This window comes from Sciurus carolinensis, chromosome X (genome assembly GCF_902686445.1).
Source record: "Sciurus carolinensis chromosome X, mSciCar1.2, whole genome shotgun sequence".
Taxonomy (NCBI): domain Eukaryota; kingdom Metazoa; phylum Chordata; class Mammalia; order Rodentia; family Sciuridae; genus Sciurus; species Sciurus carolinensis.
In genome coordinates, this window is record NC_062232.1 from 54360924 (window position 1) to 54379908 (window position 18985).

At 45.6% G+C, this 18985-nt stretch overlaps 1 protein-coding gene and 1 long non-coding RNA gene across 5 annotated transcripts in view; one reads left to right on the plus strand and one right to left on the minus strand.

Moving 5' to 3' along the window:
• Nlgn3 (neuroligin 3) overlaps window positions 1–13445 on the plus strand; it is a 26229-nt gene extending 12784 nt beyond the window's left edge. For all 4 annotated transcript variants that reach the window (XM_047536905.1, XM_047536906.1, XM_047536907.1 and 1 more), the window contains 3 exons: window positions 3228–3413; window positions 5779–6568; window positions 7437–13445. In XM_047536905.1, the coding sequence (XP_047392861.1) occupies window positions 3228–3413; window positions 5779–6568; window positions 7437–8280 (1820 nt within the window). In that variant the 3' untranslated portion in view covers window positions 8281–13445. The remainder of the gene's footprint in view (window positions 1–3227; window positions 3414–5778; window positions 6569–7436) is intronic.
• LOC124972479 (uncharacterized) overlaps window positions 1–18673 on the minus strand; it is a 19474-nt gene extending 801 nt beyond the window's left edge. Inside the window, exons 1-2 of the long non-coding RNA XR_007106467.1 lie at window positions 18581–18673; window positions 493–801 (exon numbers count right to left, since the gene is read on the minus strand). This is a non-coding gene — a long non-coding RNA (uncharacterized LOC124972479). The remainder of the gene's footprint in view (window positions 1–492; window positions 802–18580) is intronic.
• Between the last annotated feature and the right edge of the window lie 312 nt (window positions 18674–18985).

An 18985-nucleotide genomic window follows, 5' to 3' on the forward strand; every position in this document is an offset into this window, starting at 1 on the left:
TAGCTGAGGCTTTGTTGTTTTGTTTCCCAAAGCATCACAGAACAGGTGGCCAGTTTTGGACCCCAATTACATGCATTCACCCTCCCTCCAGTCAGCTTTTCCTGAGCACTGAACCCAAACAGACAGTTCACTCTAAGGTGGTTCTCTAGACATCTTGGCTGATTCATGTATGTTGACAATGTCACAGTCTAGTCCCTGGATTCCCTCCAACGCAGAAGGGTAGCTATTATTTGAGAAGCCCCAACTGGGCTTGGGGCCAACAAAAGAAAAGTACTCCAGCAGGTTATAGGATGTGGATACTCCTGGGGCTGAGGAAATAGGGGCTTGCCAAGTTTTATTCTGGGTTCCAGAATTAATTTAATCCTACATCCTTGCTCAGGTACCCTCCAGGCAAACTGAAAACCCAGTACACATCAAGCCTTGAGTGACACAAACATCTAGTTTTGATACAGTCTGCCAGATTCCCCCATCTTCTGTTGACAAGCAGCTTACCATGTACTGTAGTATCAACTTGGACCCAGGGAGATCGGCTCAGATTTATTCTGACAGTGCATGGAGTTGACTATTTCAGCATCCATTCTTTTGGTTTCCATGGATGGCAGAGATTCTGGAGAACTAGCAGCAAGTGACTGCTCTCCCAGACCACCAGTTTTTGTGTGCTCCTGGTCAGTCATGTTCACCATATCAACTGCCTGAGCCTGTTGGATATAGTACCTGAAGCAGGATTCTTCTTGTAGTAAGGATCATCGGCATGGCCCCATCCACATGCTTCAATGTTCCTTATCCAGAGACTCATAGGATCTAAGGAAGTAGAGAGGGATTGTCAAACCCTCCACCCAGTCTTTTCAGACCTTTGTTCCTAACCCAGAAAATCAGTCCATGTTGAAGAAATATACTACATCCAACTACAGGCTTTTCCTGCTAATTAGGACAGACATTCTTGACACATTTCACTGAATGATGCCTTGGCAAGGGCTGAAGCCAAACCTGCTATTGCCTAAGTGAGAGAAAAGGAAAAGTGAATATGGGGGATGGAGAGAGAGAGAGAAAGAAATGAGCATGAAGAGAAGCACATCAGAGGGTCTCAAGGCTTGGGCACCTGAGTTGGGTCTTGGTCAGCATAGCTTTTAAGGTTTGCAGGAGCAGCATCAGTTTCTTCATGAGCCAGCCAAAGAAGCTGGTTCCCTCATCTAGAGGAACAAGGGGTCCTCAAGTTCATCCTTGTTCAGGCTTTCTCTAATTCATTCTTCTTTCCTCATCTGAACCCTGAGGCTAAACAGGATTTGTGACTAGGTCCTTGAAGGAATAACTAAGTGCTTTATGTACTTAATTGTACCAAAGATAAATTAATAACACACTTGAAGAGGGTAAGATGAGCTCTTTTGTACAAGCTAGGCACAGAAGGATTGGAAAAAGACAGTGATGAGGTCTTGTGCCTGCTTGAGTCCATTTGAAATCAGCCTCTGCCCGTGGATTGCCAGACTGCCAGAGAACGCTCTGAGAGCTCTGGATGCCTTCTTCAATATGGCCTTACACCAAGTTGATTCCAGGTGCTGTCAATGAGCTTTTAACTGTGGAGTCAAAAAATACTGATCCAAGTATGGGTTTCTATGTGGAGGAGCACTGTAATTACCCACCTGGAAAGGAACCTTCCAAAAGCCTAGGGCAGGAGAAGCTAGGAGCTTCCATGGGACCTAGGAATCATGGAAGAGAGATGAAACAAGGCAGCAGGATCAGTCTAAAATGGAAGCAGGGCGGGAGGGGGGGAATATAGGACATCTCTGTGGGATAGCCAGCAGGTGGGCGGGAAGTTAATCTCCATGGCAACACGTCTCTGAGGCAGCAAATCCCAGCAGGTGGGTGGGAAGGTAGTCTCCATGGTGACATGTCTCCTCAGCAGCAAATCCCAGTGGGTGGGCGGGAAGACCTGTTTCTGTGGTAACACACAGCACTGACTTCCCCATTTCTCCACCAGATGAAAAAGATGGTCTAACCCACTGGATTCACAACTTTAGAATGCATCAGCATCACTTGGAGCACTAGTTTAAAACACAGATTGCTGCTCAGGAGTGGTGGATGTAATTCCAGTGACTCAGGAGGCTGAAGCAGGAGGATGGCAAGTTCAAGGCCAGCCTCCTCAAATTAGAGAGACCTTGTCTCAAAATAAAAAAATAAAAAGGACTGGGGATGCAGCTCAGTGATAAAGCACCCCTAGGTTCTATCCCCAGTACTGTAGAAAAAAGAAAAACATGGAAAGCTGGGCCCCACCCCCAGAGTTTCCAATTCATTAGATCTTGGAGGAAGGGAAATAAGGACCTGCCCTGAGAATGAGGGGAAGGGGGCCATCCAAGGTTATGGAAAGAAATGGAGATGGATTGATTTGTACAGGAAGGACAAGGAGAGCTTAGGAATTGTTGCCTTTTGGGATCTTCCCTTCCTTCAGAGATAGAGGAAAGGAGAAAGAAGTAACTGTAGCTCTACCATGTGCTGGGCTTATGCTCATTTTATCATTGTTACAACCCCATAAGGTATCTTATTCCCATTTTGCAGAAAGGGAAACTATGGCCCAGAGATTTTAAATAACTGGTCCAAGGCCACATGGCTAAAATGTGAGAGAGCCAGGATCCAAACCAAGAATTATCTGATTTTAAAACTCCTACTCTTTCATTTGTCCTGGTACTGAGGATTGAACTCAGGGGTACTTAACCACTGAGCAATATCCCCAGCCCTTTTTTTAATTTTATTTTGAGACAGAGTCTCACTATCTTGCTAAGAGCCTCACTAAGTTGCTGAGGCTGACCTCGAACTTGTGATCCTCCTGATTCAGCCTCTGGAGTCACTGAAATTATAGGCCTGCACCACCATGCCTGGCTCCCTATAGCTTCACAGATGTTAGAATCGTATCCCAAGCTAGTACATCTGGGTGGAGGATGCTGAGTTCCGACCATTTACAGTTCCTGCCGTTTAACTCTCCCATCTGGAGGAGGCAGCCATTTCAAATGGTCAAACCCCTTCTTCCACACTGGATAATGGATGGGAAGCATGGAGCCCACCCTTCCTGTATTGATAATGCTGGACCTTGCAGAAAGGAGTGATGGTTTATGTTAGCGAGGTAGAAAGAGCTACACAGCTGCATGTTGATCTTCTGTCCAACTCCTGCCTGCCATCATAATACAATTTCTCCATCCCTCTGCCTTCACTTTCCTCATGCCCTTTGTTGAATCTAGGTTTCCTGAGCACTGGAGATCAGGCGGCCAAGGGCAACTATGGGCTCCTTGACCAAATCCAGGCCCTCCGCTGGGTGAGCGAGAATATTGCTTTCTTTGGAGGAGATCCCCGCCGTATAACGGTCTTTGGCTCAGGCATCGGTGCATCCTGTGTCAGCCTCCTCACACTGTCACATCACTCTGAGGGTGAGTAGCTCTTGGGGCAAAACATGGACTTGCCAAAATGTTGGCTATGTATCCTGATTCCCAGGCCTTCCAGGATCCAGAATGCCCTACTTTGTGCTGCAGGAGCACTCAGAGGCATCAGCCAGTCCTCTTCCACCAGCTCCAAATCCCTTTGAGGATACGTGGAAGGGAGAAAAATGTTTCTCTAGGGGAAGAAATATTTCTCCTAATGTGAGGGAGGCAAGGAGAGAATCCCATTTACACCCTGAGTGAGCAAGATGTTCCTTCTGATATGGGAGTTTTGTTTGGGAGAGTGGGGATAAAATACCTCTCAGAAAAGATAATAGTTCTTTTGGGCAGAGGAAGTTTTTCAGTATGGGAATGGCACATTGGTACAGAGTCAAGATCTAGGGTGGGAATTAGTTTCTAGGTGTAAGAAACACTCATTTCTGTTTTTCTCTCTGAAGAACAAGTCTGTACAAAAGTGAAAATGTTCTTGAGCAGGAGGCAGGTCCAAAGTGAGAATGCTGCTAGGTATGGTAGCACACGCCTGTAATTCCAGTGATTCAGGCGCTGAGGTAGAAAAATCACAAGTTCAAGACCAGCCTGGGCAAATTAAAGAGACCCTGTCTCAAAATAAAAAAATAAATATGGCTAGGGAGGTAGCTCCGTGGTAGGGTTCCCTGGGGTTCAGTACACAGTACTGCAAATATAAGTAAACAAAGTGAAAATCCCTGACCTGTAAGATGGGCTTCTTCTGAGGGGAGACAGTGTATAATTGGACTGTAGACCTTCTCCTGGGTTGCACAACCCACCTAAAGGAGGGTTTTTACCAACTGTCCTGGTGGTGGGTCCCTCTGCCAGTGCCCTTCCAAGGGGTTGAATTGGCCCTTTTTCACTCTGCAGGAAATGTTCTCTCCACCTTTAGACTATAGAGAACATTATGCCTCTGATAGACAAACCCAAACTTCTTATGAAGAAAATATCTCTGTGAGTTGGGCATGGTGTCACACACCTGCAATCCCATCTACTTAGAAGGCTGAGGCAGGAGGATCACAAGTTGGAGGCCAGTCTCAGCAACTTAGCAAGACCCTTCTCAAAATTAAAAAACAAAAATCAAAAAGGGCTGGGGATGTAGTTCAGTGGTAGAGGTCCCCGGGCTCAATCCTCACTACCATACACACACAAAATCTCCCTTCTCTGAAGTAGGGAAATCTGTGAGAGGGGACACATTTTTTTTCTTTGAAATTGACCCCATGAGTTAGTGATATTCTCACAGGAAGATTTGCAGGCTCTCTTTGAGGAAGAATCACCTTCTCTGTCCTAGAACTTCTGTCTGTGTCCCTCCAGAGACTACCTGGTGAGGGAAGACTAAAGTGGAATCTGCATCTCTAAAGAGAGGGAATGGGGGCAGGGGATGTAGCCCCTTTGTAAACTACTTGACTGAAATATAAGACACTGGGTTCCATCCTCAGAATGGAAGGAAGGAAGAAGGAAGGAAGGAAGGAAGGAAGGAAGGAAGGAAGGAAGGAGAAACAAAGAGAAATAATCTTTGGAAAAATGAGGTCCTCTCTTTTTTTTTTTATTATGAGGTCCTCTCTTAAGTAGTAGTTTATATTCTCTCCCTCTTTGCCATGCAAACTGCTTTTCTCTTAAAGCAATGGAATTGTGTGCCTGAGAGCCAAATTCCTCTTGGGAATGTTGGGGCCAGGGAGAGAATGATACCTTTTTTTTCCCTAGAGGTGAAAGAATCATTTTGTTTTTGAGTTTGGGTGGGGACTGGTTCCTTCTCAGCTTGGGGAAAATCTGGATGTGAAGCATCAGTAGATTCAGCAAAAGGAAAATCTCTGTGGATACTACAGACTGGCAGGACGCATGCCTGGGAGACTTTTAGACCTCAAGCAAGGCCTTTGCCCTTGGGATTCTTCCTCAAACTCCCAGAATGTGGGGCTCTCTCCTCCCTGCATTTCTCATCTCTCTTGAAAAAGACCCCTTTGTGGTGCAAGCGCCAGCTCCCTGGTGGTTCGCTGGCACAGAGCTGGGCCCAGCTGGGCAGGAAGCAAGAGGGAGAGACAAGGAGCAATAAAGAGAGGGAGCGAAGGAGGCTGGGATCCAAGGGGTTAATTTTTCCTGACATTTCCTTAACCCCCAAATTACCAACCATCCCACCAGGACCGGGGATACAATGAAGGAACCAGACAGGACCGATTAAGGAAGGGACTCAGCAATCCCTCTCCAGTCCTAACCCTTTATCCCCTATTAAAAGAGTTATTCCTCCTTCCTAGCCCATGCAAACCATAGGGTGGCCTCAGTGACAAAGGAATAAGGTGTTTCATGGTCATGTGTTACAATATAGATCTAACCTAGTGCCACCTATCTTCTGTAGGGCTTTTCCAGAGGGCCATCATCCAAAGTGGCTCTGCTCTGTCCAGTTGGGCTGTGAACTACCAACCAGTGAAGTATACTAGCCTGCTGGCAGATAAAGTGGGTTGTAACGTACTGGACACTGTGGATATGGTGGACTGTCTTCGGCAAAAGAGCGCCAAGGAGCTGGTAGAGCAGGACATCCAGCCCGCCCGCTACCATGTGGCCTTTGGCCCTGTAATTGATGGTGATGTCATTCCTGATGACCCTGAAATCCTCATGGAACAGGGCGAGTTCCTCAACTATGACATCATGCTAGGTGTCAACCAGGGTGAGGGTCTCAAGTTTGTAGAAGGGGTGGTGGACCCTGAGGATGGTGTCTCTGGCACTGACTTTGACTATTCTGTCTCCAACTTTGTGGACAATCTGTATGGTTACCCTGAGGGTAAGGATACCCTGCGGGAAACCATCAAGTTCATGTACACAGACTGGGCAGACCGTGACAACCCTGAGACCCGTCGTAAAACACTGGTGGCACTCTTCACTGACCACCAGTGGGTGGAGCCCTCTGTGGTTACAGCTGATCTGCATGCCCGATATGGCTCACCTACCTATTTCTACGCCTTCTACCATCACTGCCAGAGCCTCATGAAGCCTGCTTGGTCAGATGCAGCACATGGGGATGAAGTACCCTACGTTTTTGGTGTCCCTATGGTAGGCCCCACTGACCTTTTCCCCTGCAACTTCTCCAAGAATGACGTTATGCTCAGTGCTGTCGTCATGACCTATTGGACCAACTTTGCCAAGACTGGGTAAGGAGAAAAATTTTTTCCCTTTGGAACCTCAGCATGCACTCCCTTCTGCTCCACTATCTAACTTCTTTCATCATCTCCCTTCCTACAATATTCCCAAAGTCTTGCTTGTTAACCCCTTCACTTCCCCTTCCTACCTCCCTTTTTGAGATTTTGTGGCCATTTTCCTTCCTTCAAAAATTTTACTGAAGGGACCAAAGGTGTAGCTCAGTGATAGAGCACCAGATTTCCATGTCTAAGGCCCTGGGTTCAATCCCCAGAACCAATAAAGGAAAAATTGTATTGAGACTCACAACTCTGTTAGCATCACAACTGAGCAGGAATGCAAGTTACTGGCAGAGTTGTGGGAATCAAGGTTAACCAGTCAGAGACGTGTGAAATGACCATGAAAAGTACATTCAGACAGAACCTGTAGAAGCCAGGCACAGTGGCATGTGCCAGTAATCCCAGCTACACAGGAGGCTGAAGCAGGAGGATCACAAAGTTTGAGGCCAGCCTTGGCAACTTAGTGAGTCTCTGTCTCAAAAGGGGGGGAGCAGCCTTTACCTCTAAAGGAGAAAAAGTGGACAGCTGGAAAGATTGATAAATGCTCAGTAGTATGGGGGAAGACAAAATATCTACAGCCTGATCTTAGCAGATAAGCACAAGAAAGAGTGAGACAGTTTCCATGATGCCCATTGTGGGCACAAGGAGTTCAAGCTGTGAGGCAGAAATGGGTATGGACAGAGGGAGGGACCCTGAAAAAGATGGAATTGGTGGTAAGTTTTGGACTGGGGAAGAAGTTTAGGTGTAGGTGTGAGAGGAAGGAAACTGGACCCTTCCTTATCCAGGTAGAGTGGTGACCCCAGATTTCCATGTGGTGTTTCAGGGATCCCAACAAGCCGGTCCCCCAGGACACCAAGTTCATTCACACCAAGGCCAACCGCTTTGAGGAAGTGGCCTGGTCTAAATACAATCCCCGAGACCAGCTCTACCTTCACATCGGGCTGAAACCAAGGGTCCGCGATCATTACCGAGCCACTAAGGTTGCCTTTTGGAAACACCTGGTGCCCCACCTGTACAACCTGCATGACATGTTCCACTATACATCCACAACCACCAAAGTGCCGCCCCCGGATACCACCCACAGCTCCCACATCACCCGCAGGCCCAATGGCAAGACCTGGAGCACCAAGCGGCCAGCCATCTCTCCTGCCTACAGCAATGAGAACGCCCAAGGGTCCTGGAACGGGGACCAGGATGCAGGGCCTCTCCTGGTGGAGAACCCTCGAGACTATTCCACTGAATTAAGTGTGACCATCGCTGTGGGGGCCTCCCTCTTGTTCCTCAATGTTCTGGCTTTTGCTGCCCTCTATTACCGGAAGGACAAACGGCGACAGGAGCCTCTGCGGCAGACTAGCCCCCAGAGGGGAGCTGGAGCCCCTGAATTGGGAGCTGCTCCTGAGGAGGAGCTGGCAGCATTACAGCTTGGACCCACTCACCATGAGTGTGAGGCTGGTCCCCCCCATGACACACTGCGCCTCACTGCATTGCCCGATTATACCCTGACCCTGCGGCGCTCCCCTGATGACATCCCACTCATGACCCCCAACACCATCACTATGATTCCCAACTCCCTGGTAGGGCTGCAGACATTGCACCCCTATAACACCTTTGCTGCAGGGTTCAACAGTACCGGGCTGCCCCACTCACATTCCACTACCCGGGTATAGCTCCAACCCAGAGCACAGCTCATCTCCCAGCTCCCTCCCTTCCAGATCCACAAACACATGCACATGTGCATGTGTGCACACACACATACACACACACACACACATATGTATACGCACGCACCCACACCCTACAGCAGACCCATCTGCACAAACATAGACAGATGTGGACATGCACCCGCATGTACAAAAACACAAATACTGAAGTAAACCTGGACAAACCCTGCAAATGGGGACACAAATGAGTCCTTGGTAAACTGAGGATCCATGAAACAGCAGCTGAAGCCAGCTCCCTGAGCCTGACTACAGACACTCCTGGGGGGCCTGAAAGCAACAGCTGGACACCCCCTTGGTGCTCGCCTTCGGCCTCTCTTGGAACTGCACCAACGACCAACTCCAGACTTGGGAGCTTTAAAGAGCAGAGTAGCTCTTCCTCCCCCAGACTTGGTCTTTTTTCTGGGTCTTGTTTTTGTTGATTTTTTTTAAAATTTTGGAACAAATGCTTTTCCAACCCATGAGTGCTAACAGGCTCTGGAAGTGAGGGTTCCAGGCTCAGGTCTCTCTGATTTTGGAACCCTTTGTGCTCACACAATCAGACCAAGGAACAGGACTCCCAAGAAAGAAACAGATTTGAGCAAGACCATGGGGTGAACGGAGGAAGTGGCTAATGATGGATGGGGCTGGAGGGCCATCAAGGAGAAATCTCCAACCTTCTGTGTCCCGGTGGAGGGATGCAGAGCCTGCAGGGTGATCTGCTTCCCCCAAAGGCAAGCAGTATTGGCCTGGCTAGACCAGGGTATCCTAGGTTTGGCAAACAAGGTACTGTGGAGGCCATGTCATTATTGCCCCCGCCCCCCAGTATATAATCTGGGTTCTGCCTCTGCCCTTGGGGAAATGCTATCAGAAAATCACCCCATTTTCTTTACAGTCTCTTTTGTGTCTGTCATTTCTCTTTCAAAAAGGCGGTGTTTTTTGTTGTTGTTGGCTTTTTTTTTTAAAGAAAAGTTCTTAAAACACTAACGGAAACCCATGGAGTTTGTCCTTTGTAAAAATTTTAAACACAGTGTCTTGATATAAAAATAAAAAAAAATCCAGTTAGCACTCCCAACCTGCCTCCCTTGCACAGGCCTTGCCCCAACAGACTTCGGAGCAGGGTGCCCCTGCGAGCTAGGAATCAGGCAATCAGGCAGCCTCCATCAGACTCCCCTGCCTTTAAGCTGATACAAGTCTGGGCTGCACTCTGCTGGCCCCCTGCACGAAGGCCTCTCCGATCTTAATCAGGTTGCTGTCCCCATCCCCCTACCCCCCAGCGCTCTGGGTTCCTGCAGCTGAAGCCTCCTCTCAGCACCTCGGGCCTCCTAATGAAACAGCAAAAATAATACTTCCTTCCTTCTCTGTGCCACCACCACTGCTGCTGCCACCGACACCGCCTTCTCCTCCTCCTCCTCTTCTTCTGCCTCCTTCTCCGATGCCACCACCACCAACGCTACCATCCTGCCCTTACCTTGAACTGGGGGCTAGGAGGAGGTTTGACCTCTAACATACTAAAGTTTTTTTGCATCCAAATCCAGTGCGGCATCAGCTATGTGGACTCCCTGGCTTTGGGTGACTGACAGAGCAGGTCCCTTCTCCTTCCTTAGGGATACTTGATTCCTGTTCTGTGAAGTAGAATTGGAGAAGTCACTGGGGTCCTGAGAGTGATTTCTCTTCAGGATTGTGATCAGTGAGCCCCCTGACAACACCAGGGGACAGATTCAGTGGGGCTCCACAGGGTTAGCATTATGGGATTTCATATGATTCTCAGTGACATGAAGAACTGAATGGGGAATCTGATCATCAAGTTTGACAGTTGAGCAGGGTTGCCGATACCTCAGATATCAGGAAAAGAATTCTTCAAATTGACCCTGACAAAATGAGGGAGATGAACCATCACAACCAGAATGATGTTCAGAGGGGATGAACACAGGGTAGTATGTACAGAGACCAAAACCCAGAACTAATATACTAATATGGCACATGGGACAAGAGAGATTGGCAATGATTGACTTGAGAGATATATAGTTTTAAAAAAAGAATGGGGAAGAGGATGTACAAGTTGAAAGAGTCCTCAGTTGTAGAACTGGTTTTCTCCCTTTTTCACCCCTTCCTCTCTCCCTTCTTTCCTTTCTTTTTTTCCAAAACTAAGGGGAATACTAGTATATGGTAACAAAAACAGAGCATGGAGGAGCTGGGAAGTAATTGGAGTATATCAGAACTAGAAGTAACCCCAGGGTTATCTAGTCCAATCCACATATTTTATAATTGGGGAAATGGGTCCCAAAATCCCCAACTCAGTTAGTGGTGGAAACAGACCTAGAATGCCACCCAATAATAGATGACCCTTCCTACAGTCCTGCTCCACTTTTTCCTTTCTACTGGCCATTGGTTATGTCTTACAAAGCATTAATGGATCTACTCTTGGTGAGTACATTTTTAACATGTGGAAAAGAAGAGAGGATCTGGAGAAAAAAAGCAAGCAATGTGCCAAAGAACTGGGTAGGTTTTTTTTTTTTTTCTTTTTTAAGCTAGAAAAAAGGAAGGTAACATCCAACCTGGTAATATTCAATGGTTGTGGGCACTACTACTAAGTGACAAGTGTACTATTGCCATCTTCAATGTGTGACTTCTAAACCAGGACAGAGAAGTGTTCTCTTATGACCTGTGTTCTCCATTTCTTCTGAGAGTGATAGAGGAGAAAATGAGATTAAGTAAACCCAAGGAAAGACTTCGCTATGGATAGGAAGTAATTATGGGCACCCAGTAAGTTCCCAATAACATGACAAATGGAACAAATGGCTACTGAGGAAAGCATTGTTATCCTTCATCTTCCTGAGAGCAGAGGGCTGGCTGGATTACATCACCTTTTGAGGTCAATTCAGCATCTTCATTTTTTGTTCCATTGATTGCTCTATTTCAGATACTTCCAAATAGGGCCTCCCATTCTGGTATGTGCGTGTGTGTGTGTGTGTGCGCGCGCGAGCGTATGCCTCCAGTTAGGAGGCCATCTATTTGGAGGCAATTTAGACATTGCCTCTCCTCTCACAACTCAAGGTGCGATAGCAAAACCAGCTCCAATTCTATTAGGGACCCATCAGTGAGAAATTATAGTTGGTCTTCACACCTTTGAAAGGCCTGGATAAAGGAGGTGACCTTCAGGACAGGCAAGATTTCAAGCTCACTGACAGTTTGTGCCCATGTAGCTTGAGGTTCTTGGCCCCATTGCTGACCAACAGCACTGAGCCCAACAAAAAACAAAAAACAAAAACAGATTTTTGAAGAGAAGATTAGGATATACTTGGATTTTATTCCACATTGCAAAAATCATTAGTGCCTAGATTAGATCCAGCCTGCATCCCTAGGTTTATCTGGTTTCTATTTTAGTCCTTTAGGGAACAGGACACAGCTATCTTGGGATCTGAATTAGTAGTGTATATGAAGGGTCAGAAGTTGGTCACTGTGGAAATCTCCACAGAAGTATGGTAACAGGACTGTAGGCCTGGCCCTGTGCTGGTTTATCTATACTGTGAGAGATGGAAGATACCCACTGTGGGGTACAAACTATTAGGAAGACAAAACTGAACCATGATAAAATGAATGAAGTGTATTATTTAGTATGTGACTTCAGTTGTACAGTAAAGGTTAAAAGGACTGGAGAAATTGTAAGAAAAGCTATGGTGGGATATAGGTGGGTGGAGTAGTGGGTATTCCAAATCAAGAGAAGAACCTCAGCCAGAGCATGGAGATGAGGTCTGGGTATACTCGAGGAACAGTGAGGGGACTGGCCTGACTAACGCAGAGGGTTTGAGTTAAATGATGGGACATCAGATTGGCAGGTCATGTTGCAGAGGTCTTCATAACAGAGGAGAGTTTGGGTGTTACTGAATGAGCAATGGGATGCCCTGACTGGATGCTTTTGCTAATGGTTTTATAGTGAGAAAATAAAGCCTCCTCAGCTCCACTTTGCTCCTTCCGTTCTTCAAGGAGAAGGATTTTCAGAATAGAAAGGACAAGGTGAACACCAGAGAGAAACTCCTGAAGGCAGTCTCATCCCAGGGTGCCTTGAGCTGCCCTGAGAAACTCCAGCTCAGAGTATGGGTCAATAACTGCCCTGACCATTTCGAGGACTCACAGCTCAATTGCAGGACAATGGGCGGTGGCTTTACAAACCCCAGGGAGAATGGAAACGATGCATGCTGCTGCCTAGAGATGGGAAAATATGGCCCCTACCATTTTTCAGGTAGGAAAAGGCAAATTCCACAAATTTATAGATCAATAAGTGTGATATTGATCAAGGGCAAGATTCTCAGGCAAATGATTAAAAGGATGTTGGTGAGCACTTAAAGAAAGTGAAGATCACTCAGCCACTGGATTCAGGAAAACAAGTACCCACTCAATTCATTTCCTTTGATAGATTGGACAGGTAGAGGAGGAGAATGCTATACCCACACAATGTGTTTAGAATTCAACAAAACATTCTCTCAATACTCTTGGGACAATACAGAGAAATGCAAGGTGGGTAGAGGTGAACCTAGGTGGACTTTCAACTGGTTAAGTGACTATATGCAAAAGGATTCTGTTTTAATGTCACCAGATCAGACTTAAAAATTACACAAAACTGGTAAAGTCCCTTATTTGAATTTCAAAATGTAACAGTACAAGGATAGGATGTGGCCTAAAGGGTTTTTAGAGTAAATGAAAGCTCATCATGAGTTATGAGTCAAATGGATGATTTGGTTGCTACAAAAAGTATTGTGACCTTGAACTGTATTAATAGTATACTGTTGAGGATAAAGGAGGTGATCACCTTGTGCTACAAACTGGTCAGACCACACCTGATGCCCTCTGTTCAGTTATGAGCACTAGACTTCAAGACAGTTATTACCAAAAGTATACTCAGAGAATAGTGGTGATGAAAGTGAGGGGGCTAGAGAATCCCAGGGAAAATTTGTCTACTGTTAGCAAATCATTTCTGGGTCATGGGGAAGAGGAAGCTATAGTTTTGCTCTGTGTGACTCCAAAGGCTCTGAGATCTAATGGATGGAAGTTATAGGAAAGCAGATTTGGATTCAACATAAGTTGCTCTTTTTCTTTTCTTTTTTATAATGAAAAATTGTAATAAAAGATTCAGCTCATGATTCCAGCCTCTTGAAGTCCTTTAAAATTTATTACCAACAGTTCCAAAAACAGAAGAAAAAAAATGCCCTATGGCTGGGGTGTAGCTCAGTGACAGAGTGCTTGCTTGCCTACCATGTGTGAGACTCTGGGTTCCATCCCCAGCACTGCAGAAAACAACAAAAATGTCCTGACCCCAACATCCTAACATAACCATTTGATGGGTTTAGAAGGGACTTTCTAAAGATTAGTAGTACTTTGAAATTAGAGTGGACTGACCCAAATGGTAGGCAGTTGCCTATCACCAGAGATAGTCAGGCAGTGACTGGACAACCACTCCAGGTGGGTGATGCAAAGGTGATGGAAGTGTCCGATAAAAACTGACCCAGATGACCTTTAGGGTTACTGAGATTCTATGACATTTGAACTGGAAGGTCTCATGGTAAAGTATTCAGGAAAATATTTCTGGGCCATAGGTGTAAGGTGGACTGGAGGAGGGGAGATTGGAAGTAGAGATAATAACTAGTTAAGAGGTACCCGCTCTGAGGGCTCCAACTATTTCACCTCCAGCCCCCTTACCACTTGAATTTCAAAATTATGGTATCCAAAGCAGCTTTACTGGTTGCCTAGTTCCCCTCTCTTATGATCCGATGTTTGCCTTATGCAACCTCTTTGCCAAGTAGTTATCTTGTCTCTCCTTAAATACCTCCAATGATGGGAAAATCTCATCTTCTCAAGGTAGATCACTGCATGCTGGATCATCTCTAAATCATTATGAACTTCTTCCTTAGGTTGAGTCAAAATTAGTTTTCCCAAAACACCTACCCTTTGCAATCTAATTACATCCCCTTCCAAAGCAAAACAAAGGAAATCCCTCTTCTATATATCTGAAAACTGAATCCTGAACCACCACCATCAACCTGCTAATCCTTCTCCAGGTTAAACAGCTCCAAGAGTTCATTCACAATGATTTTTAAGTCCTGTTACACTCCTGGTCTCTCTTCAGTACTCGCTCCAGGCTGCTAATGTCTCTGTGTCTAATATCCACGGCTAAAGACAGTCCTCTGCTGTGATCTAATGAACAGAGCAGAAAGCAGAACTGTAATTTCCCTCCATTCTAGACCCGAACATATTAGCATTTGGTGCAGCTGGTGTCAAAACGAATACGCTTGTAGTTACCTCAAACATCTGAAACCTTTTCATACTGATTGTTAGGAAGTTAAACATTTGGTTTCTACGAACTTGGCTCTGAAACTACATTTCATCTTCCTGGTTCATTATGGCTTCTCGGGATCTTTCTGAAACCAGCTTCATATCCTTTAGAAATTTGATCAGCATGCCATCAATGTCCTAGTCCAAGTCGATAATTAAATTATTGGACAGACCAGTGACCGCCCTCCAGGCTGACAAAGATCCTTTAGTTACCAGCTGTGAATACACCTTACTGTCCTGTCTTCACCCATATTTTATTTTCTTATCCACAAGGACATCTCACACCAGATATACTTAAAAAATAAGATTGTATTCTGAAATCCTCTTTGGAAACAGTAGTGGGGAGAAGAGAACAGGAATGAAAAGAGGGGAGTTTGGTCTTTAGATCTTCTCCTCCCTCCTACCCAGTACCTGGCTTCCGTCTTCAAGAAGGTACATCCGGACAACAGCTCAGATACAGAAAGTTGAAAGAACTGGATTTAGGGTCACAAAAACCTGCATTTGGATCCTTCTCTGCCTCTTCCTAGCTATGTGACCCTGGGCAAGTTGCTTGTCAGCCTATTCATCTGTAAAACAGGGATATAACACCTAGCTCATAGAGTTGTTGTTAGGATTAAATAAGAAAAAAATATGTGATTGTGCTTTGTAAATTGTTAAGTGCTACACAATGTAAGATATCATGATGATTTATTAAGCACCTACTGTGTTCATCGGAATAGGGTATAAAAAGGTAAATAAAGCACAATCCTTGCCCTCCCTTGGGCTCTCAATTTTTTAGGGAAGATATTCACAGATAACCATAATATAAAGTAGAGGAACAGGGTGAATGGCACACACTGTAACGATCATTTAGAAGAGGGGGTGGACACCAAAAATGGCTTCCTGGCATCTGATCTGTGCCCCAACAAATGGGACAGATCAGATGAAAGAAATGGCTGTGAGAACACAGCATTCCAGGTGGAAGAGTCTAGCAATGGGAATTTAAGAAGCATGTCTGAGCCACCAGAGCAGGCATTTTTGTTTGGAAGAGGCAATGAGGCTGGTCAGCCACACCACTTTTCAGACAAGGTCATTCCTAGCAGGCCCATGAATTTGGGCAGAACTTCCTAGGTCTCGATGTTTGAGTTTATTCAACTGATCTCTTTGAAGAAAAACAAGTCTTCTGGTGGGTGAAGACATCTGGAAAGACTCCAGGAAAATACCTTTTTCCTTATCTGAAGCTGAGAAATAGGTCTCTGGGAAGGGCAGGGATGAAGGCCACATTTAAATCCTAGCAATTTTCAGCTGGAAGTGGCTCTAGCTTAAAGATTCAAGCGTTTTCACTAAAGGAGGGTTATCCACCATATCTGAAAGGCTCCTCAGTCTTCAATTCCGTCAGGGAGAGGGAGGAAAATAGTTCAAGGGCTCTCAAGGTCCATTTCTAGATGGCTTCTTCTATGGTTATGATTTGGTGCCACCTGGTGACCAGAATGGAACATAGCGGCCTCCTTCCCCTCCCTAAATTTGGAACACCATACTGCATCCCTGTACTTAGGGAAGGGACTAGCTGCCTTCCAGTAGGGTAGAACCAGTAACTCAGAGGCCCTCGGGGGTCTGTGTAATGGAAACAAAACGGGAGAATGGGAAAGTGCTACTCTGGGCCATGATGGCTGTCCTTTCCTGGGTTGTTAAATTTTCTGTTTTCTGCAGACTACCTTCTGGTTTGCCACATCCCCCTCCCTCCATTCACCCTCCACTCACATATACTTTCTTACTATGGTTTAACTGTCTGTAACAGATGATACAAGATTTCTCTCTCAGATTTGACCAGAGAAATTGTGAGTCTCTAAGTTGGCCATGGGACTAACAGTAAAAGGGTCTGGTTCTCCCGTGAGCTCAGGTTCAAGTATTACTTCCTTCTGCATGAGTTAACACTATTCTAGAATAGCTGAGCTAGAGTGACTCCTCCAAGAGAAGTTTATTCCTTTGAGGCTACACTTTGGATTCCTACAGCCCCTCTAAAAGTTTAGAGGAGGGAGAAGTATGTGCCTTGGAGAACAGAACAGATAGATGTCCCCTTTTCCTTCAAACCCCATTCCTGAATCCATTCAAAGTGATCAATAAAACTAAAACTGGGCATGGTGGTGCATGCCTATAATCCCAGCTACCTGAGAAGCTAAGGCAGAAGGATTGCAAATTCCAGAACAGCCTGGGCAATTTAGTAAGTTCCTGTCTCAAAACACATACACTACCCAGGACAGGAGCCTTGGAAGTACTGAGCCAACATGGGAGACATCCAGCTACCCTGAAAACTGCCATGAGGACAAAACACGTAAAGATGCCAGAAGGTCCATCTGTGAATCTTCCTTGTCCAAGAAATAGGAATGTGAGTGAAGAAGACTTCAAGAAGACCTCAGCTCCAGCTACTGTCCAACAGCAAACACATTACACCCCCACAAGCAAGAATCAATCAGTTCAACAGCTCCCAAATTCCAAACCCAGAATAAGTGTTAAGAATGAATATTGGGGGCTGGGGTCGTGGCTCAGTGGTAGAGACCTCACCTAGCATGTGTGAGGCCCCAAGTTCGATCCTCAGCACCACATAAAAATAAAATAAAGGTACTGTGTCACCTGCAACTAAAATATATATAAAAAAGAATGAATATTGTTTGAAGCCACATGTATTGTGATGATTTTGTTATATGACATTAGACAAAATGGTAACTGAAGAAAGATTATAGCAGAAATATATTTTGGTATCTGCATAATACCTTCCTTTTTTCCCCACCATTTTTAAATGAAAAGAGTGGTAAATATGTGATTAAAACAAAGCATCTCATAAAAAAAACACATACACACAAAATAAAAAACCAAAACAAAACTAAAACTACAGTAGTCTGATGATGCTTCATAATGGGGTATTAGTAGAGGGTAGATTGAGGGGATAGCTTAAACTGGGATGGCCAGAGCTCAGCAGGACAAGATTGACCTAGTGAAAAGGTTCATCTCACTGCCACTGCCTCCATTCCCAGGTACCCTTGAAACCTGAGTTTCTGTTGTGCCCCATCCTCCCAGTCAGTCTTTTCAGGATCTTTTGGGTGTTTGTGAATTCTGAGACAGCTCAGATTGGAGAGTTGCTTGCACCAGGAAGGAAAGGCATGAAAATGGTCTAAGTGCAAAAGAAAGAACTCATCAACCAGATTAGACTGCTTCAATTCTTGGATCACTACTTTTATAAGTCCCAGCTCTTCCCTAGTCCCTACAATACACAGCTGCACGAGTGGATGTCCCCTAACTGTACTGGCCAATGAGTGAACAGATCCCTTTTCATCATTTAGTTAAATCAAGGAGAATTTTTTCAGAAGCCATATTTGCAAGGACACCAATGGATAGAATAGTAACAAAATAACATGAACAAATGAGTTTACAAAGCTCACATTTCTTATCCTGAATTAAGGAAAGTTGATCATCTGGTACAATGTACCAGGGCACCTAACCAGGAAAACTTTCTGAACAGGTGAGAGGTCAGACATTAGACCACACAGACCAGAAACGAGTCTGACAGATCTTAAGAGATGCAGGATGCCTGGCAGAAATCAACTTTCCTTGTTGCTTTCGGGTGCTGAGATCCTAGTGGGTGACTTCTGTCCTGGCACCTGCTGCCTCCTGGTTCTAGAGTCACCCTGGCCCCTGGGTTTTTCCCACCCCTTTCAGGCTCCCTGAAGGAGAGCTCCAGAGAAACTCCACCCCTTCCCACAGTCGTCATGACATGTGTGTAGGACATGAATTCTGACAAATCACAAATGTGCTTACGAGTCTAATTAGAAAAAATATTTGGAATTGAGACAGCTTTTTTGAAAATCTGGTCACACTGTGGCCGTTCCTATTGTTCTCAGCTAGCATTTCGTTTTAGTCCCCTAAAGTGGCCATGTGACCTTGATGACAAACGCCATCTTCCTACCAGGACTGCCTGCGTTGCCTCAGATTCCTCTGACGGCTCGCTCGCGCTCTGTCTTTTCCGATTTCAAAGGCTTTAGACCGCCTCCCAAGACCCTTTTTCCGGTCTGAGAGGTCTGGGAGGCTCTCAGGTCATTTGCTGAGCAGACGTGATTGACAAGAACTGTGTCTAATGAATGCTCGTCTCTTTCCCAGTTCGGATTACTAGTTCCGCTCCCTTTCCCAGCTTCTTTTTGATGACTCATCCCTCAAATTCTTCGCACTGTCGCCTTCCTTAGCCCCGCCCCTGCTCGCCCCGCCAGCCCTTTCTCCCTGCGCTTCTAGTTGCCCCTGGCCGGCGCCTTAGGGGAATGTATTTTTGTGAATCCTACCGGGTATAGTTTTTACAGTGTACTTTAAACATACAGAA